We start from the raw sequence: 20,222 nt of genomic DNA on the forward strand, positions 1-20,222 counted from the left end.
ATCCAACAACATCTGATGAAATAATATTATAGAAGTTTCCTATTTGTGCATATCTCATTTTACCTTTGTTTTTGCATAACATGATTTATGTACTATGCTACCCCTCTTATATATTTTTTTTTTCTTATTTCAACTAAGGTAATCTTAGTTGGGGAAGAGTAAATACATGTTTTCACTCTATTAATATTTTAAAATAAAAAATATAAACTATTTATCAGATATATTTATGAATAATATTCATGAATAAAATTTAAAAATCATATTTTATCAATACGTTTTTTTATCAAAAATAAATATTTATTTTAAAAAATAAATAAACAAACTTATAATATTACCCTCACTAACTAACAAAAACAAATGCTTAAACATATAAAACTCTTAGATAATTAAATAAAGCTCGAATAATTATTTAAACAACTTAATTCATTTTATACATGATTTGACTTACTTATTTATCTTATTAAATAAATGTAAAAAATATCAAATTTAACTCGACTTACAATCCTATTTTTTAATTTAGATATTAGATTGTTGATTGTTGTGACAATAAGATGACGTGCTCACTTGGATGTTATTCCACTCTTGGAGATAAATGATGCAAACATCCATTAGACTCTCTTTCATAAAAATAAATATTTATAAGAATTTTTCTACTCAAATTTTTCTACTCACGGTGTTATTGTAAATCTTAAAATATGAGACTAAAAAGAATTATAATAGTGTATATTTTTTATATAAAAATAGATAGAAAAAATTATTAATAAGTTATAAAATTATTTTTAGTGTGAAAAGAAAAAAAAGAATATTTATATATAAATATTAAAAATAAATCTTAAACTATCATAAATTATATATTTTATTCAAAACAAAAATGCATTTTTTATTTTTACTTTTAAAGAGATAAAAGCAAGTTTTAATATGACACTGCAAATATCAGACAAGACATTTTCAATAGTTTTTTTTTCCCAGAGGTTTTGTTTATATATACATTCTATAATTTTTAAAAAAAATTCAATCCTTCCTAGAACCATTTAAGAATGGTTGGACTTTGGCGTGGGAGGAGACGATAGAGAGTAGATACTTCCTTTCCCCACGGCTCGACAGTCCATTAAACAGAACTGCCCCCTCCTCGCCTCTTCTTCCATTCTAATTCACCCTCACCCTCTCTCTCCAAAACTGGCTGGGCCGGTCGCCCCAAGTTGAATGTTATCTGTTCATCATTTTTTTTTTCTTCGTGCCCAAAACCCCATTTTCGTGGGGCAGGATTTCACCTTTTGCAGCAAAATCCCATTTTCGTTCCCATCCCGAGAACCCTAACCTCATTACAGATTTCCCCTCTCACTCTCTCGATCATCGTTTGAAACCCTCTCTCGTTTCCGCACAGTCCAGATCTTTGTAATCACTGCTCCAGCAAGGCAGCAACCATGCTCCGCCGCCACCTCTGCTGCCTTTCTACCCACATTCTCCTCCTCTTCTGCTCGTTCCCCTTCTTCTCCGCCGCGCTGCCCTTTCCCAACTCCTCTGCCCACACTCACGCCCACCCCGATCCCGATTTCGTCGCCCGTGAAGTCCAAAGGTACCATTTTTACTGAATGCTTCTGCTCTTCTCATCTCTCCTCTCTGCGCGAATGCACATTGTTTTCTTGCTTGTATTATGATGATCGTTGCATTTTGGGCCTTTTTTTTCTTAGGCAGGTGGCGTACTCCAACCGGCGCGCGCTCCTGGCAGCCGGCGACAAGGACCAGTGCATCACGGGGAACCCGATCGACGACTGCTGGCGGTGCTCCGGCAGTGACTGGCGGGAGGACCGGCAGAGGCTGGCTGAGTGTGGCATCGGGTTTGGCCGTGACGCACTTGGCGGCAAGGGCGGGCCGATCTATGTTGTCACGGACCCGTCGGACCGTGACCCGGTGAACCCTGCTCCAGGCACTCTCCGCTACGGCGCCATCCAGGATGGCCCCCTCTGGATAACCTTCGCCCGCGATATGACTATCCGTCTCAATGAGGAGCTTCTGGTGAATAGCTTCAAGACTATCGACGGACGCGGTGCTGTAGTCCATATTGCCGGCGGCGCCTGTATCACCCTCCAGTATGTATCCAACGTCATTATCCACAACCTGCACATCCACCATTGCGTCTCAGCGGGCGAGGCCAACGTGCGCGCCTCGCCAACGCATTACGGCTGGCGGACGCGCTCCGACGGCGACGGCATCTCCATCTACAGCGGCCGCAAGATCTGGGTGGACCACTGCGCGCTGTCCTATTGCGCCGATGGCCTGATCGATGCCATCATGGGCTCCACGGCGATCACGATCTCCAACAGCTACTTCTCTCACCATGACGATGTTATGCTGCTCGGTCACAGCGACGACTACCTACCGGACTCGGGGATGCAGGTGACCATCGCGTTCAACCGCTTCGGGGAGGAGCTCGTGCAGCGGATGCCGCGCTGCCGCCGAGGCTACTTCCACGTGGTCAACAACGACTTCACCTCGTGGGAGATGTACGCCATCGGCGGCAGCGCCAACCCAACCGTCAACAGCCAGGGAAACCGCTACATTGCTCCGGCCAACTCGAACGCCAAAGAGGCGAGTTATTAAATATTTAATTAGAGCTCGATCTTCTTTTATCGATGGACGAGGGCTGTGCTTGAAGGTGAGCGTGCAGGTGACGAAGCGGGTGGACACGGAGGAGAAGGATTGGAGCAAGTGGAATTGGAGGACGGAGGGGGACGTGATGGCGAACGGAGCGTTCTTCGTGGCGTCGGGGGCCGGAGCGGGGGTGGAGGCTAAGTACGCCATGGCAGAGAGCGTGGACCCTAAGTCTGCCGCGCTCATCGACCAGCTCACTATGAACGCCGGCGTCCTTGGCGGGGCCAGGTATGGACCACGCTCACGTTATCCTCGCATTCGCATTGGATTCTATTAAAGCCTTTACCTTCTGTTCCTTATTTATTTATGGCAAAAATCTGCTTTGGTGAAAACTGCCCTAATTAGAGTCGGAGCAACTTTTATAAAGCTTCTTTTTGCTTTAAAACACTTTTGGCTAAAATTGCTCTAATTATAATCATTATAGTTTAAACTACTTCAATTGTAGTCATTTTGGTTAAAGTTGCAGAATTTTTCCTCCTTTAATTATTAGCATCGAATCAATAGGGAAGTGGGGCAAGAAGGTTTTTCTTAATGGATTAGTTAAATCGAGCAAAAATGAGGGAAAAAGTTTAATTTTGCCTTTATATCGTTCATGTAGTCTCTCAAGCATCCATTCTTCGATTCCCAACTACCAACTATGACGCATTGAATGACATTTTCCTCCCACGGGTTGACAAACTAGGGATGTTAATTTGTTGGGCCGTTCGCTATGAGCACTTCCTGATTTACTCTAATGGTCAGCAGAAAACTTTTGTGGGACTGGATCCGTCATCTCCTTGATTAGTTGGTCCGAAGAATTGGATCCTAACTTAAAAAAAACAATGAGTTTCAGTCTTTTGGATTCCAACTTGCATCTAGCTCCCAACTAATTATAACGGAAGGTAAAGGAGACTGGACCGTGGGAGAGGATGCTTATGACAACGGGAAGAGGGTGCTAGGTGACAAAGAGAGTACCAAGTGAGGATAATAGAGGTCCATTACTTTTCTATTTGCGCTTGCCTTTTTTTTTTAAAATTTCTTTCCCTTGAATATTAAATGGGTAACTAATCATGTCCTAGGCCCTTCAATCCCTGTAAACTGAGTTTGTCCCAACAAAAAGTATAATGGTTTAGTTTATCCATAATTTGATAAGCGTGCAGTCTCCCACTCAGCACAGCTACTAGGTTAATCCCCAAAAATAATTGAAATGCACACCTCTCCCTATATCCAGTCACAAGGTTAATCCAGAAAAATAGTAAAAACTAATTGAGATGACTCTTAACAACACTTCTTTACAATAAAAAGTAATCCAGCTACAAGGTTAATTAAAAAAACAAATCGAATGATTCTAGACAATGTTCCTTATAAAAACAACAATAAAAGAAACAGGGTTACGTCAATGCATGTGACTAGGTTCACTGTAGGAATATTTAGAAACACCACATGGCATACCACGTCCTTAGTAGAAACTGAAATTCTTTGGATATGAGTGTTTTAAAGTCCCTTTATTTTCTGGATACCTTTTTTGGACAGTGCTTCTATTTGGTAAAATTGCACTCTTAGGCAGTTTTACAGAAGAAATAGATACTACTTGGAGAATTCAATCTCAAAGGAGCATCCTCCCACTTGAAGTCTTGAAGTAGCATTATTGTGTCAAAGAATATTTATTTATTTTTATTTTCCTTGCTGGAAAAGGATAAATGTTGGTGTTCTATTAACTTTAACTTAATTCTGATTAAACTTCTCATCGCTAAACATAAACCCTTATATATGTTTTTACTGAAATTATCTTTATGTAAAATAACTCTCTTAAGATGTACAAGGGTTATTATATGATTCTTGCTCATTTTTCTTTCTAACTCTGTCAAAAAACAAGAGTATTCTTGTTAAGAATCATCATACTATTAGAAACTTGACTTCAACTAATTCGTGCGTGATTCTGTTTCATCATTTATTACTATTATTGCCAACTTGCAAAAGATAGTGAAGTCTGTTATAATTTTTTATCCCAATTCACATCTTGATTTTAAATGATGGGCTAGATGAGGTTAAGGTAATAGGAGTTATATTAAGTTGGAGTTTGGAAAGGGTTGAGTTTGCTTGAACTGGTATAAGTTCAACCGAGGTGGTTAAATCTTAGTTAAATTGGATTCAATTTGGTCAAGTTCTAACTTCTAAGTAACACATTTCAAATGAGCTTGGCTAAATTTTGTAGGCTTTGTCATTATTGTCTTATGGGAATTGGAATGAGGTGGATTAGTGTGGTGCAATTGGATGAAGTAGACTCTTAGGAAGTTAGTGGCATTGAACTAGGGAGGTCATGAAAAATTAGCCAAAGTGAGGTTAGTAATGTCTGAGGTTGAGAAGGTTATGATATCTTGTTCTTAGTTAGGAACTTTAATTATTCTTTTATAGTCGACTAAAGAAATCTCCTTTTAATGGTTTTGGCCCCTTTTATAAGCTGCGAAGTGAGTGTTGTTAGTTTAATTTGGATTGATTGTATCAAATTATAATTTTGATTAAAAACAATAAATCAATAATATTTATTTAAGAATAAATGTATATTATTCAACCTTTTGGATTTTTTTGAGCAACTCAAGTGTGTTGCCTCCAAGGTATTTATGCTCTCTCTAACTTATGTGAATGTTTTTTTGTTATATTGATTCTGATGGTCAATCTATAGAACAATTGGTTCCTTTAAATAAAGAACTTAGAGAGATTTACGTGGGATCTTTAGAGATTTTAAATTTCAAATTATGGATGGTAATTAATCAATATCCATGATTACTTTAATCACTTATTTGAATTCTGTAATTAGATATCCATCAAATCACAATTTTGTCCATCAACTCATTGCGGATTATATTTGATATTTAAAATAGATATTGATAAAATCTTTACATACAAAAGTGAGATTTCATCCTTCCAACCATATAATGTTTCATATGGGTCATTGTCAAAATAAATTTACACATATAATTTATTTAATCATAATTTCCATAACTTAATTTAACTCTAAAAAAGTTTGAGACATTGATTTATATATAATCATATAAATATAAAACTAATTTAAATAACACCGGTTTATTTTCTTTGAGTCCAATCATTAATGGAAATTGAATTGAATATCTTTCTCTTTAGTTGAGAATGTTGGGTTTCTTGTTGAACATTTATATAATTTAATTACCATATACATGACCCACTAAATATGTACATGACTTTTAATTTAGCATCAACAATTGATAAATTATAATTGTGCAGATTTTAATTAAATATTTATAAATCTTTTAGGTCTAAGGATAAAAGGGAATTTGTGAAAGAATATATTTTTGACAATAACACTTGTATATATTCTTGATCTTGATTAGTTCAGTGTATGTAATACTTATATTACACTCACTATTTGATTAAGGTTAATATCTCAATGATGGAGTAAATCATTCCATCTTACAGCGGCACATTATATTCTTTTATAACCTAGAACGACTTGGATAGTTACAATTAAATTATTACTCCCCACTATTGATTTTTTAATCATAAGTATAATCTAATAAAAATATCCAAGTAATATCACATACTAATTATAATAAAATACACCCAAAATATAATATACACATGATTAATATTAAATAAATTGTTTTGAGGGTATATAGTTTCAATAGTCTCCCACTTGCACTTACGTATTTCACACCCATAGCATCACTATGCTTCTCAAACACCTTTTGAAAAAGTGATTTGGTGAATGGATCTGCTAAATTATCTGAAGCAATTTTTGTTATTACATTATCTCCTCAATGTATGATGTCATGTTTCAAGTGAAATCTACGCCCAATGTGTTTTGTTTTCTAATGAGCAAACTCTTTGATTGCTTTATCAAAATGAATATTCCAATTGCGTGATGCTTGCTTAACACCATAAAGTGACTTTAGCAATTTGCACACTTTTGATTTATCCCTATGAAATATGTAACCTTCCGGCTGATCCATATATATTTCTTCTTAGTTATAACCATTTGAGAATTATGTTTTGACATCCATTTGTTATATCTTATAATCATAATGTGCAACAATTGCTAAAATAATTTTGATGGATTTTAGCATGACAACTGGCGAAAAGGTTTCCTTATAATCAATACCAGCCTTTTGGTTATAACCTTTTGCCACAAGCCTAGTTTTGTAGGTCTCTACCTTTCTGTTGGGTCATGATTTTCTTTTGTAGATCCATTTACAACCTATAAGTTTAAACCTTCTGGTTTATCTACTAAACATCAGACCTCCTTAGAAACCATTGAATCCATCTTTGATTGCATGGCTCTTTCCCAATTTTCTAAATCTTTATCGTTCATGGCCTCTTCATAAGTTGTAGGTTTTTCGTAAGACTCCACAGATTTCATTTGATAAATCTCATTTGACAATGTGAATCTAGTTGGTGGTTTTATTATCCTTTAAACTCGATGAGGCTCTTGAACTTCAACTGGATTGTGAGACAATATCTTCTTCTTCTGTATCTGCCTTGGTTGATCACTTCTCAGCATTGGTTCTATTTTCATTCAAGCTATAATTTTCTTCAAGAAAGTAGCATTCCTACTGATAAAAATCTTTTATTCAGTAGGATTATAAAAATAGAATCCAATAGTCATATTGGGATTGATAAAATAAATAAAGGAGAATTTCTGAAAATATTTTCTATCTATCTTCACTAAACCAATTATAATATGTAAACTTTGAGGGGATTATCAAATCCCTTAATTCTAGGGTCTAATATACGAAGAAGTTTGATAATAATTATAATAATAATATCCCTTGATTCTAGGGTCTAATATAAGAAGAAATATAACAATAATTACAGCAATTATATCCCTTAATCTTAGAGTCTAATATAGGAAAAAGTATCTCTCTAATTATAACAATAATTAGAGAGATAATCAAGAGATGTAAAAACCAAATAAGGAATGAAGAATATCTTGACACCCCCTCTTAAATTGATGCGGGTAAGTCTATCAGCATCCATTTGCTTCTGAGAAACTTGTGTCGTTGACTTTTCAAAGCTTTTGTAAAGACATCAGTTATTTGAAGATTAGTAGTAAGATGAGAAAGAGTGATTGTCACGCCCCGAGGGTAAGGTTGTCTGACGAAAATCGGACAACACCTCCCTGTAGTAGTGACAAATGAAACATGTATACAATGCCAGAAGGCTACTCACAAGCTATCGATAGCCCACACTGCTAGATGTAAACACAACCACATAGTTTATAAGCAACCCACACGGCTGAAAGTAAATACAACTACGTAGTTGATAAACAATCCACACAGCTGAAACAAAACACAGTGGAAGTCATAAAATAACAATCGCAAAACCACAAACGACTAACTACGAGCCGACCCGACTTAATACAACAACAAATCAAAATACACGCAACCACAAAACTAAATTCCAAGTCCACATCGAGTTATTACAATACCAAGTTCACAAATTCAAAACACAAATAACGCAGAAAACAAAACGAGAAAAACCGTCCTCAGATGTGACGTGGGACCGACAATCAGGATCCCCCAAGTGTCCTTGTACCATCTACTTGTTTTCTGATGAAAGAAAAACCAGTTCAAGGGGTGGTGAGTGCTAATGACTCAGTAGGTAATAGACAGATAGTGCATGAGCATAATATATATTTAGAGAGCCAAAGGTATACAATCTCATAGGGAATAGTATCATGAACTACAGAGATATCATAATGAATGTCCATACCTGAATCTATATACTAAGCTAGTAATAGAAAGTTAGGGTTAGTGAGGAATTGCAGTAGTACTGCTCATAACTATAAGGGTAATATGTGAGGTATATACATACTGCCAATAAGTAAGCCAGTGTCTAACACATGCAATAGGCATATAACTCATCATATGTAAGCATATCACAGTCATTTGGATACAATAAAAACAACAACATAAGCAAATATAATAAGAAAAGCATATACACGGATGGTCAATCCCACCCATCTCTCTGCACTACGACCCCTTATGGTTGAGAGGCCAGGACAATGATAGCTGTACACCACTACTCTCGAGTGACCGAGTGGACAATTTGCATAGTAGCTGACTAGCTACGTAGCAACGGGTCCCTGCTGCTCGCAACTTCAGTTGTTACACCTATGAGTGACTGAGTGGGAGTATGACAGGACAAGCGGCACGTACTCCAGCTACTACTACCCATGAGTGGTCGAGTGTGCGTCTCTGGCCAACGACTCTCAACCACAAGGAAGACATGGTCGTCAACATGCATGCAATGACATGATGAGCAAGATGCAATAGTCATCACATATATAAATAGCAGTCAGCTAAGCTACAATAAAAGTCAGCATGCTCAATAAGGTACAAGAATAAGCAACAATCAAAACAAGTAAACACGGTATCTAATATCTTCTCAATATCATGGATGACAACGAGAGGTTGTATAGACATGGATCCGATCATCTCAAAGATTAAACAGATAAGTATCAAGCTAAAAAAAAATATGAGTGGAGCCAAGGTAAATATAGCAACTATCCAAATATTTAACTTATGCACTAAGGCCAAAGTACTAAAGAATCAAGGTAAGAAGTACCTGTCTTTATCTATCGATCGTGCTAAATGACTCCCATATCGTGCCACCCGTCTCAATCAAAGTCTTGTATCAGCATATACCATTAGCTATCTTTAAATGAATCAAATAGCTAAATTAAATTCTCTAAACTAATTAGGATAGACCTAATCGTATCACGATCCACGCCTACACCCCAAATAGATGTTTAGGTCCCTCTAATTCCATTTTCTTCATTTGATTAGGTTTAATCCTCAATTAACACAATCATCCTTTAGATTAATCAACTCTAAGCTTAAATATTCATCAAACTCAACCATTAATCATTCAACAACTACACTCGAATCCAGTTATACACGAAATTACCTCCATAACTTATGCAAATACGATTGCATAGCTGTTGACCCACGACCGAAGACATTTGCTGCCGAAAATTGGTAGCCGAAGCTAGGTTAAACTACTGATCTCCCAAATCGCCAAACCTAAATCACAATCAACACATTTACATTCAAGCATTAGACTCAATTCTTAATCCACAACGTAATTCCAACTTCTAATCAAATCTAACATAGATCAACAAAACTTAGGCTAAGGGATTTGTTACCATTCAGTCGGGAATGCCCACTGCCCTCACAGCAGCTCATGATGACGACTGAAGATGAGAAGGGAGGAGAAATTGGGCGACGACCTCACTATAGCAGTAGTCGCTCAGGGACCGCAAGTAAGAGGGGCGGCAGCAGAGCTAATCACGGCATTCTGCTTGTGACGATCAGAAGGGATGGAAGATCGGCAACCCAAGAGCGACTGACAACGTGCGATGGAGACCAATGACCATCTCTCAATGATCGGTGCCGGATGAATCGAACAGCCTCGATGCAAGGAGAGGATGAGGGCTCTGGCCTCACGCGCAAGGGGCGGCGACGTCAAGTGGCGCTCAGCCACCAGCAGCGGTGGATTGGGAGGAGGCCAAGAGGTTAGGGCTCGGCGATGTCGATCAAAGCTAGGGCACATCGAGATTCCTTGCTCTTGGCTGAGGACCAACCTGCGTAGGAAACGACGATTCGTAGAGGGCGATGGCTCGGGTAAGCGGTGGAGGAGATGGGATTCCTGACCGGTGGTGAGTCGGACGGTGCTGGCGTGATCCGGATCTCAGCAGCGGAGACGCAGGAAGAAATCGAGGAGGTGAGAAAGAGGAAACGACGTTTAAGCCTAGGTCACTGTACTGGTTACTTAAATACCTAGGGTTTAATTAATTTAACCCTAAGTTAATTCTTAAATCAACTCCCACTTAAATTGCTATTCTAAACAGTCTTTCTTTAAGCCTAATAGCTCTATCCCTTTAAACATGTCATACGGATTTCGTTTAAATTCAGAAAAATTCGTAAAAATTTCTAAAAAATCCAATAAGGTTATATCTCTAATAACACTTATTATTTAATTTATTGTATCTTACAGTGATCACTCCTCGAATAAAGGCCTCCCTAATGTAATGACAATCCACTCTATGTACTTTGTATGTTCATGATATATTGGATTTGCAGCTATTTGAATAGCACTAGTATTATCACCATGAAGTGGAGTAGGAGTAGGCAGAGGAAATCCAAGTTTGGAGAGAAGACCACGTAACCACACAATTTCAGAACCAGTTGCAGACATGACTCTATACTTAGCCTCCATGGAAGATTTAGAGACACAATCCTGCTTCTTACACTTCCAAGAAAATCAAGGCATCTCCATGAAAAATGCACCAACCTATTATAGACTTTCTAGTATCCGAGCAGCCAACCCAATCTACATCACTGTATGCAGCCAATTGAAGAGCATATTTTGTTGGAAAAAATAACCTATGAGTAGATGACCAAATTAAGTATCAAATAATGCGACGAACTGCAACAAGATGAAGATGTTGAGGTGATTGCATCAATCTTCTAACTATATGGACAACATATGAGATATTAGACATTGTGATTGTTGGGTATATAAGACTGCCAATAAGTTGTCTATATAAAAAAGGATCAGGCTTGCCTTCATCTTTTTGACATCACATTCACCTCCATTGGCGTATCAACAGCAGTAGTATCCTTAAAACCGCTAACTCAATAAGATCTTAGATATATCTATGTTGATTTGAGAACAAACCATGATCTTGAAAGTGAACTTCCAACCCCAAAAAAACTCAATAAGATCTTGGATATATTTATGTTGATTTAAGAACAAACTATAATCTTGAGAGTGAACTTCCAGCCCCCAAAAAATATGTGAGCTGCCCAATATCTTTCGTTTTAAATGTACTATGCAACATATTTTGAAGCTTAATGATCAATTCATTGTCATTACCAATGATGGTAATATCGTCAGCATAGACCAAGAGAAAAATTATACCAGTGGTTGTCTTGTAAAAGAAAAGTGATGAACCATACTGACTTTGTTTGAAAGGGAAGGTGAGAAGAGTGGTGCGAAACTTCTCAAACCATGTTCTAGGTGTCTACTTCAATCCATACAATGAGCTTCTTAGCTTGCAAACTTCATGTGATATTGTCATTGATATACCAGATGGAAGTGCTATGTAATCCTCCTCTTTAAGATCCTCATTCAAGATTTAGAGGATGCAATAGCAAGAATGATTCTCACTGTGGTTATCTTAGCAATTGGTGCAAAAGTTTTTCATAGTCAAGGCCATATTCTTGCTTATTGCCAAGTGCAACTAATTGAGCTTTGTATCTATCCAAAGATCCATCAAACTTGAGTTTCACGGTATAAACCCACTTACAACCAATAGGTTTAACATTTGAAGGACAAGAAACAATGTCTCAAGTATGGTTTTCCTCAAGTGCTTTGAATTCTGCCTCCATTGCTTGTTGCCAACACTCATGTTTTATAGCCTGTTTATAACAAGTGGGAATGGAAATAGAAGACAAAGTAGTAGACATAGCCATAGGATTTGAAAAATTATACCTTCCAGGAGGTTTGTGAGGTCTAGAGCTTCTTTGAAGAGGAGGTGAATTATTGAAAATGAGATTAGATGCCACAAGAAGATGTGGAGGAACTTCAGGGAGACCTATAAGAGGGTCAGGTGCAGAAGGAGTACGCCTACGATAAACATAACTAGGTTGAAACCTTGGAATTAGTGTTGGTGACTCAGGAAAATGTGGTAAAATAGATAGGGAAGTGAATTCTGTGGTCTGTTGTGTACTAAAGAAGGGCTGATTTTTTTTAAAAAAATGACATTCCTAGAGACACGAGTTCGACGAGCATGAGGATCATAGCAAAGGAATCCTTTTTTGGGTTCAGTATACCCTAAGAAAGCACACTTGATAGATTGGGTAGTAAGTTTATTTCTTTCATGTGCAGGAAGGTGAATAAAACAAACACATCCAAATATATGAAGATTGGAATAATTTGTTACATGCCCAAACAAACGAAAGTAGGGAGAATCATTGCTCAAGTTGGGAGATAAAGCTTCACACTAAAAATGAGAGGGAACACAAGACTCAATTAGAAGAGTGCGAACAACATCAAGAAGAAGATGATTATTTCTTTCAGCTATATCGTTTTGTTGTGCAGTGAAAGGACAAGAACGTTGTCATATGATCCCATGACTTTGAAGAAAAATTTGAAATTCATTTGACATATATTGGCCACCTCAATCATATTGCAAGATTTTGATTCTAGCAGAAAATTATGTTTCAACCAAAGCATGAAAGACTTTAAATATAGAGAAAGCCTCACTTTTAGACCGAAAAAAATATATTCAAGTAAAACGAGTGAAATCATCGATAAATGTAACAAAGTATTTGTAATGTTCATGAGAAATTACAACGACAATACCCATACATCAGTATGTACGAGTTCAAAAAGTTTGGTGGTACTGTTTTTATGCAATGGAAAAAGAAGTGTTTTTCTTTTACCAAGTTTGTAAGATGCACAATCAACAATATCGGTATTGGCATAAGAAGTTGAATCTTTATTTCCAAGTAAACCAGATTTAAGGAAGATTCAAAGCGCATAAGAATTAGGGTGTCCTAAACGTCTATGCCACATTTGATTATCACATTGAACAACATTAAAAGCAACATTATTTGACATCGAAAAGAGAGATAGAAACAAAGGAAAAAGACATCCCACTTTAGGTCACTTTGCGATCATCTTTTTGACACTTGATCCTGCACAAGACAACCAGAATTTGAAAATTTGAAAGTACAATTGTTGTCAACTAATTGACCGACAAATATCATATTAGTGAACAACTTAGGAGACCAAAAATAGTATTCAAAGAGGGTAAAATATCTCTACCATCTGTGATAGGTAAGGAATTACCATCGACAGTATTAATATGAAGATCTCCTTCATATTTTTTAACATTATTTAAAGGCAAGGGAGTGTTGGCCATGTGATTTAAAGCACCAGGAATCAAAATACCAAGGCTTAGAATTAGAATTTTTATTACTTGAAAGGCCTAAAGACTATCATTTGTTGGACCATTTTAGGAGTAATAGAAGACTGACTCGAATTAGGGGCATTTGAGTAACCAACTGAGACATTGTAGGCAGTTTTAGATTTATTTGGAGGCTAACAATTTTTGATGATATGCCCTGATTTCATACAATAATTGTAGAATTTTTTAGTACAGTTAGTGGCAATGTGCTTGAATCCTTTGCAACTATAACACTGAATATTAGTCATATCTCTGGTTCCTTTAAACCACCCTTGAGCAGCATAGATAACCTGAATTAGAGTAGAATATTGAGTTTTTTGCTCCAAGAGCATGTGTAATGAGCCGTTGTTCTTCCGTGAGAAGCTCTCCTACATAAAGATCAAATAAAGGAACTGGTCCTCTATTCATCAGGTTGGACCTGATTGCTTCAAACTCCCCCTTAACTCGATCACGGTTGCTAGTCTCATGCACATTTTTGATAGTAATGAGTCCTTCAGGAGGCACACTTGCATACTCAATATCAGTGTACTCGGCCCAAAGATTTTCAAAAGAAGAATAAAACTCTTGGATTGATATATTCCCTTGACTGAGTTGACCCAACTCGAGTTCCAATTGAAATCTTCGTGCTATATTACTTTGGTTGTAAATTTTATTCAAGTAGTCCCACATTTCTCTAGAGGTCTTATAAGACTTAAGATTGAGAAGTATGGAGGGTTCCACACTTCCAAGGATCCAAGACATAATCTGAGTATCTTTCACTTTCCATTTCACATATTCCTCCTCCTCGTTGTTGGGTGCAGGATTTGCCCCATTAATATAATTCCACAACTCCTTTCCCTTAACAAAGATCTGAAATTGGAATACCTAAGCAGAATAATTCTTGCCATTAAATCGAATGAGAAAATGTTCAGATCATTTCAAAGACATGATTTTAACCAAAAACAAGTACTAAGAGATCTGTTCTAAGAAAATAGATTAGAAGAATTCGAAAAAAAAGAACAAACTGTTGGTGCAATTGACACCAATGATCAAACCTAAGTTTTGATGAATGACAAATAGATTAAAGTTAGGTGTGATCTAACCTTCCTATCAAATGTGTAGGAATTGATGGATTTAGAGGACCTAACACCAGGCTAAAATCCAGCTAAGTTTAGAGGACTTGATAGCTGGTGTAGAAGTCCAGATAGGTTAAGGAGTGACTGATATATGGCTGGAAGTTCGGCTAGGTCCACAGGACGCCGAAATCTAATTAGGTCTGCGGACTTGATAACTGGCGGGAAGACTTAGTGGGTCAAAAATAAATTAAGCGATTCTGCATGATAAGTAAAGTAAGTCACTAGAGGAGAGTGTCCAATGAGGACGAGTCCCAATTAGGAACTTTAGGCACATATCCAGTTTAGGTCCATTTTGAAAATTTAGATTGAGATCATGATTAGATCCTTGTCTCAAAAAGACATGATCTAATTAATAATGCTATTTTATGTATAATTTGTTATTTGGACTAACGCATTTTGCAGGAGCAAAAAGTGACTCAAGCCTCGGGTGAATAGTGATCTGAGGCGCCTCCTATTCAAGTGGAGGCGCCTCAGATGCTTCGGCCGAAGTCCCCGTGTGGGAGGGCACGAGGCGCCTCCCGGATGATGGCACCTTGAAGCTTGCCGCCGGAGGCACCTTGGAGAGCTTTGAAGGCGCTTTCCAGAGGATAAAATCTGCAAGTTACAAGTTTTATCGATTCCGAAGATAAGGGGATAAAAATTGTTGCTGGAGGCACCTCGGACAAGTTGGAGGCACCCCCAACAGTCCATACAAACCCTATTCGAGCAGCCTTCAACACACATCTTCTTTACGAACTGCAAAGACCGTTTTGTTGTTGCTAACATGTCCAACTGCTGCAAACACGTTCAATTGCTGCTATACTAATGTGACCGGCAGATCGACACCAACTCTTGAGCGCTTCTGGATCCTTTTCTACGAGTTGGTAACGAAGTTAATTATTGCATCTCTTTATTATTTGTAAAAGGGGGTGTAGGTGGTTACACTTTCCTTTCTTCGATATCTTGTATTCGATTTCCTCTTCCGACGATTCCGGAAGAAGTTTTTAGTGGATTGTCCGTCGATACGGTCCGAGAGATTATGGGTCTTAGAGTAGGAGTTGTCAAAGGCTCCAAATCAAGTAACTCTTTGTGTGTTTGTTCTATTTTTTGTTTTTAGTTTTCCGCTGCGTACTTGTTTTATAAAACTGTAAAAATTAAGTTTTTAAATTCACGTGATTCACCCCTCCTTCCCCCTCTCAAGTGTAACGATCCTACACAAACCACTGAGATCTTGGAGCTCGACAAGAAACCAGACCAAAGAAGACTTGATCTCAGAGTTTTGACATTGATACCGTGACAAAATAAACAAGGGAGAATTTTTGAAAATATTTTCCGTTTATATTCACTAAACGAATTACAATATATAGACTTTGAGGGGATTATCAAATCTCTTAATTCTAGGGTCTAATATAAGAAGTATAATAATAATTATAGCAATAATATCCCTTAATTATAGGGTCTAATATAGGAAGAAATATAACAATAATTACAACAATTAGATTCCTTAATCTTAGCGTCTAATATAGGAAGAAGTATCTCTCTAATTAGAGCAATATTTAGAGAGATAATCAAGGGATATAAAAATCAAATAAGGAAAGAAGAATATCTTGATATCTTGATAGGGATATCCCACAAATAAACATTTATCAGTTCTTGATCCTAATTTCTCCAACTTAGACTTTTAACATGAGCAAGACAACCCTGTATTCTCAAATGATTTAAATTTGGTTTCTTTCCAATCCAAAATTCATATGTATTGTTTTTTTTTTTAACTCTGTTTTATAAGTAAATAGCTATTTCAACAACATGACCTAAAAAAAATTTGACAATTCTGACATACTCATCATAGAACAAACCATATCTAATATAGTTATATCCTTCCTTTCAACGACACCATTATGTTGAGGTGTGGCAGGTGGAGTTAATTAAGAAATGATTCCATTTTCTTTTAAGTAATCCTTGAAATCATCTTAAATATATTCATCACTCCTATTAGATCTAAGGACTTTAAATCATTTTCTAAGTTGTTTCTCTATTTCACATCAAAATTCTTTGAACTTTTCAAAAGGTTTCCGACTTATGTTTTATTAGATATACGTAACAATATCTAGAATAGTCATCAATAAAAGTGATAAAATATGAGAAACCTTCTCTTGCAGCATGATTAAATGGACCACATATCCGAATGTATTAGTTCTAATGTGCTTGTGCCTCTAACTCCTTTTCCAATAAAAGAAGCTTTGATCATTTTCCCTTGCAAGCAAGGCTCACAAGTTGGGTATGACCCAACCTTTAACAGTTTGAAAGGACCATTTTGTACCAACCTAATGCTACGATCAATGTTAATATGACCAAAACCTTAGATGTCACAAACATGTTTGATTAACATCCATTTTCTTTTTAAAGATGCACATTAGATGAATCATTAGTCTCTATATTATTAATGAAATGATCTATAGGTTTCAAAAAATAAAGACCATCATTCAAGTAACTAGAAACCAAAAATTTATTATTTAACTTGATAACAATTTTTCAACTGAAATAAAAAACATAACCAGAAGTAGCAAGTTTTGAAACCAAAACCAAGTTCCTATGAACTAATGGAAGAAAAAGACAATCTTCCAAAACTAAAACCATATTCTATGAAAACTCTAAATAGAAAGTTCTACTAGTGACTATTGCAACTGTTGCACTTGCCCCCATTTTTAACTTCAACTCCCCATCACTTAGCTTTCTGGTCTCCTTAAACCCATGCAACGTATTATAAATGTGTGACGTTGTGTTAGAATCTATACACCAAGTATCAAACCATTAAATTGATAAATAAATTAGACAAACCTTCATATGGTTTATCTTTCTTCAGAGAAGCCAAATAGAGGCGACAGTTTCTTTTCCAATGATTGGGCTTATCGCAATGGAAACAATTTCCTTTGGTTTTCTTTTCCTCATTTTCCTTAGCCAATTTTCCACCATGAGATCTTTTGGTGAACCTGTTACTTCTTCCTAAAGTTTTTGCCATTGGGTGTAAACTTAGCAGATTCTCCCTTTTCAGTGAGTATGATAGTAGGATTTTCTCTCTTAATAAGAGGTTCTCAGTTGCTTGAAACATATTTAGCAACTTTGACAAACTTGCATCCATTTTATTCATGTTGTAATTCAACACAAACTGATTAAAATAATCAGCTAAGGATGCTAGGACCGCTTCAATTTCTGCTCCAAGCATGTCCAATTCAATGTAGGACATCATTTAATACCTAAAATTTGAACAAAATGATTTTCTCAATATGATATGTTAGGGAAATCATGTCTTGCCTTAACTCATAATAATCTTTAAGGATACAGAAAATAATAAGGAAAATTATATTTCTTCCTTTTGACCTCTATTCTTGATTAATTTTTGGATGGAAAAAAAATATTTAATACGTTGAGGGAGGATTATTTTTCCAACCTTTCATTTCATATTTCATCAATGTGCAATTAATTATCTTTTTATTTTCAATTAAATCTTACATTCTCACATTCCGTTAGAGCAAAAGGTGATATATTTTACCCTAAACAACCTAGTATCGATGATTCCACGGCAAGATATAAGTCATGGGGGCATTTTGTAGCGCAACAACCCTTTACATGGGGAGGTCGGGCACCCAACGAGATATTTTATACCAGTGGAATTGACCCTAAAATCTATTGAAATAACTACATTCTCACATTCCATGAATGTGAGCATTGTCTCTTCATTAATTAATATGAATAAAGCAATTAATCATAAGAAACTTAAATAATATAGTTATTTAATAAAATTAAATTGTTTCCAACATATCTATTAAAAACTTCATAAAAGGAAAGAAAAATGAAGAAAGGATGATGGGTATCAGATTACTAGAACTTGGAGGTTAAGTCCATGGAAGACCTCCATTTGCTTATGGAACTTGCGGAAGTGTTAGAAGGATTTATGCTGATGTTGTTGATCTCCTTTAAGGAAGTCAGTTCGTCACTTTCTCCCCTGACACAACTATACAAGCAATGACGATTACACTTAGTTGACAATGTGAAACGGGCAAGGGGTGTGGGAGACCTAATAACATCTTTTTCTTTTTTCTTTTAAAATAGAAATCACCTCCTTTTTCTAACCCTTAGTTGTGATCAAATCACTAGTTGTTTTACCCACAATTTATAGTAGGGAATGTGCCCTACTAACCCCACTGAAAATCCTCCCTTGCACAGTCCCACTATGCATCATAAAAAGATATATCTCTATTATGTGTCATTACGGTATTCAGTAAGCCTAAAGTGTACCTTGTCAACTTGGGTGGATAACAGATCAAACTCTGAAATGTGTTTTCAAGATCAGAATAGATTTCTTAGATAATGTCCCAAATCTCTTTGGCTCCATTGAGTTAATTAGTTATGCCATTGTGATAAAGTTCTCTGCTTCCTCAGTATTCTGGTGCATCATCAGATGGAGGTAGACAAGTTCCAGAGACTCAGAGAGAGTCATACTGCCTTCGCCTTTGATTACAAGAACTGACTAAGAGCATTTTTGGGAGTTTCTTTCAGTTAGTTTGTGTTGGGTAATCTGCCAATGAGTAATTGTCAAAAGGTGGAGAAGGCAGAGGGTTAGATAGAAGAGGCTTCAATGGCGCGATAAGGTTAGCAGAAACATTTGCTACTATTTCTGGTTCTGTATGCGAAGATTTGGCTCATCATTCCATTACTTTAAAGGGAATAAATATTACAAGAATCCTGAAACTAGAGGCAAATAAAGAATAAATAAAACAAAACAACAAATCGCAATCCTACTAGTCTTGGGTTTCTCCTGACTTTTCAACATAACTAATTATTTCCTGTTTGACATGGCTCATTGCTTAACTACAATTTTGTTTTCTTAGAATACAAACTGTGCAAGGCATGGATCAAATGCCAGTAAGAGATTATGGTTGATACTAAGATTGAGGGGGAGAACAAACAGTGGCTACAAACATTTATTAGGGAAGGATAGTGTTACACCTTGTTTCCTTTTGCATGTATGATCTTACAATCTTTCTCACATACATTCAGTAATTCATACACATGAAACAGCTGAAATCTGTATGGAGGCTCACAATGTGCTTACTTTTGGTGGCACAGAGACAACAGTGGTGGTGCAGGGTCCTCCAGTGTCAGCTATGGCTCTGCAGACGGTGATAAAGGTGCTGGTAGTGGCGAACAAGTTCTTGGCTATGGGTCCTTCGGAATGGTGTTCTCCAGTGGTGCACCAACGCCTCTCACTTACTGCATTACACCTCACTTCTGTTCCTCTTTCGTTATTGCTCTCATCGCACTCCGTTTGCATCGATAGCAGACTGATTGAAGATTAATATCACAAAGGTAAATTCTTTCCTTTTGTTGGTTATTTATGTGTTTTATCTTGTAGTAGCAAAGGTGAATTCGTTGTAGCCTGTGACATTATAGCTGGACTATATATATATTGTGTTTTGTTGTTGCGA

At 36.7% G+C, this 20,222-nt stretch overlaps 1 protein-coding gene and 1 long non-coding RNA gene across 5 annotated transcripts; one reads left to right on the forward strand and one right to left on the reverse strand.

Moving 5' to 3' along the window:
* The first annotated feature begins 1,052 nt into the window (after positions 1-1,052).
* Positions 1,053-20,222, forward strand: LOC121989305 (probable pectate lyase 12). Of its 3 annotated transcripts, XR_006114219.1 has the most exons (5): positions 1,053-1,576; positions 1,692-2,589; positions 2,669-2,880; positions 19,626-19,760; positions 19,864-19,996. XR_006114219.1 is itself a non-coding variant. In XM_042543260.1 (4 exons), the coding sequence occupies exons 1-4, from the start codon at positions 1,425-1,427 to the stop codon at positions 20,072-20,074; spliced, it is 1,473 nt and encodes a 490-aa protein (XP_042399194.1). In that variant the 5' UTR covers positions 1,053-1,424; the 3' UTR covers positions 20,075-20,222. The 3 variants fall into 3 exon arrangements, 2 of the variants coding, with proteins under 2 accessions (XP_042399194.1, XP_042399195.1); XM_042543260.1 differs by lacking the exon at positions 19,626-19,760 and having other exon boundaries at positions 19,864-20,222; XM_042543261.1 differs by lacking the exons at positions 19,626-19,760; positions 19,864-19,996 and adding an exon at positions 15,160-15,771.
* LOC121989307 lies at positions 7,964-10,406 on the reverse strand. 2 transcript variants are annotated; one of them, XR_006114221.1, is made up of 3 exons: positions 9,812-10,406; positions 9,232-9,689; positions 7,964-8,213 (listed from the first exon to the last, which is right to left on the reverse strand). It is a non-coding gene; the product is annotated as an uncharacterized LOC121989307 (long non-coding RNA). The 2 variants fall into 2 exon arrangements; XR_006114220.1 differs by lacking the exon at positions 7,964-8,213 and having other exon boundaries at positions 8,501-9,689.

Source organism: Zingiber officinale, chromosome 6B (genome assembly GCF_018446385.1).
Source record: "Zingiber officinale cultivar Zhangliang chromosome 6B, Zo_v1.1, whole genome shotgun sequence".
Classification (NCBI taxonomy): Eukaryota; Viridiplantae; Streptophyta; class Magnoliopsida; order Zingiberales; family Zingiberaceae; genus Zingiber; species Zingiber officinale.

Coding starts and splice junctions, on each gene's coding strand:
- LOC121989305 (XM_042543260.1), top strand. CDS start 1,425: ATGCTCCGCCGCCACCTCTGCTGCCTTTCTACCCACATTCTCCTCCTC. Junction 1,577..1,691: donor GTCGCCCGTGAAGTCCAAAG/GTACCATTTTTA, acceptor TTTTTTTCTTAG/GCAGGTGGCGTACTCCAACC. Junction 2,881..19,863: donor GGCGTCCTTGGCGGGGCCAG/GTATGGACCACG, acceptor TTGGTGGCACAG/AGACAACAGTGGTGGTGCAG.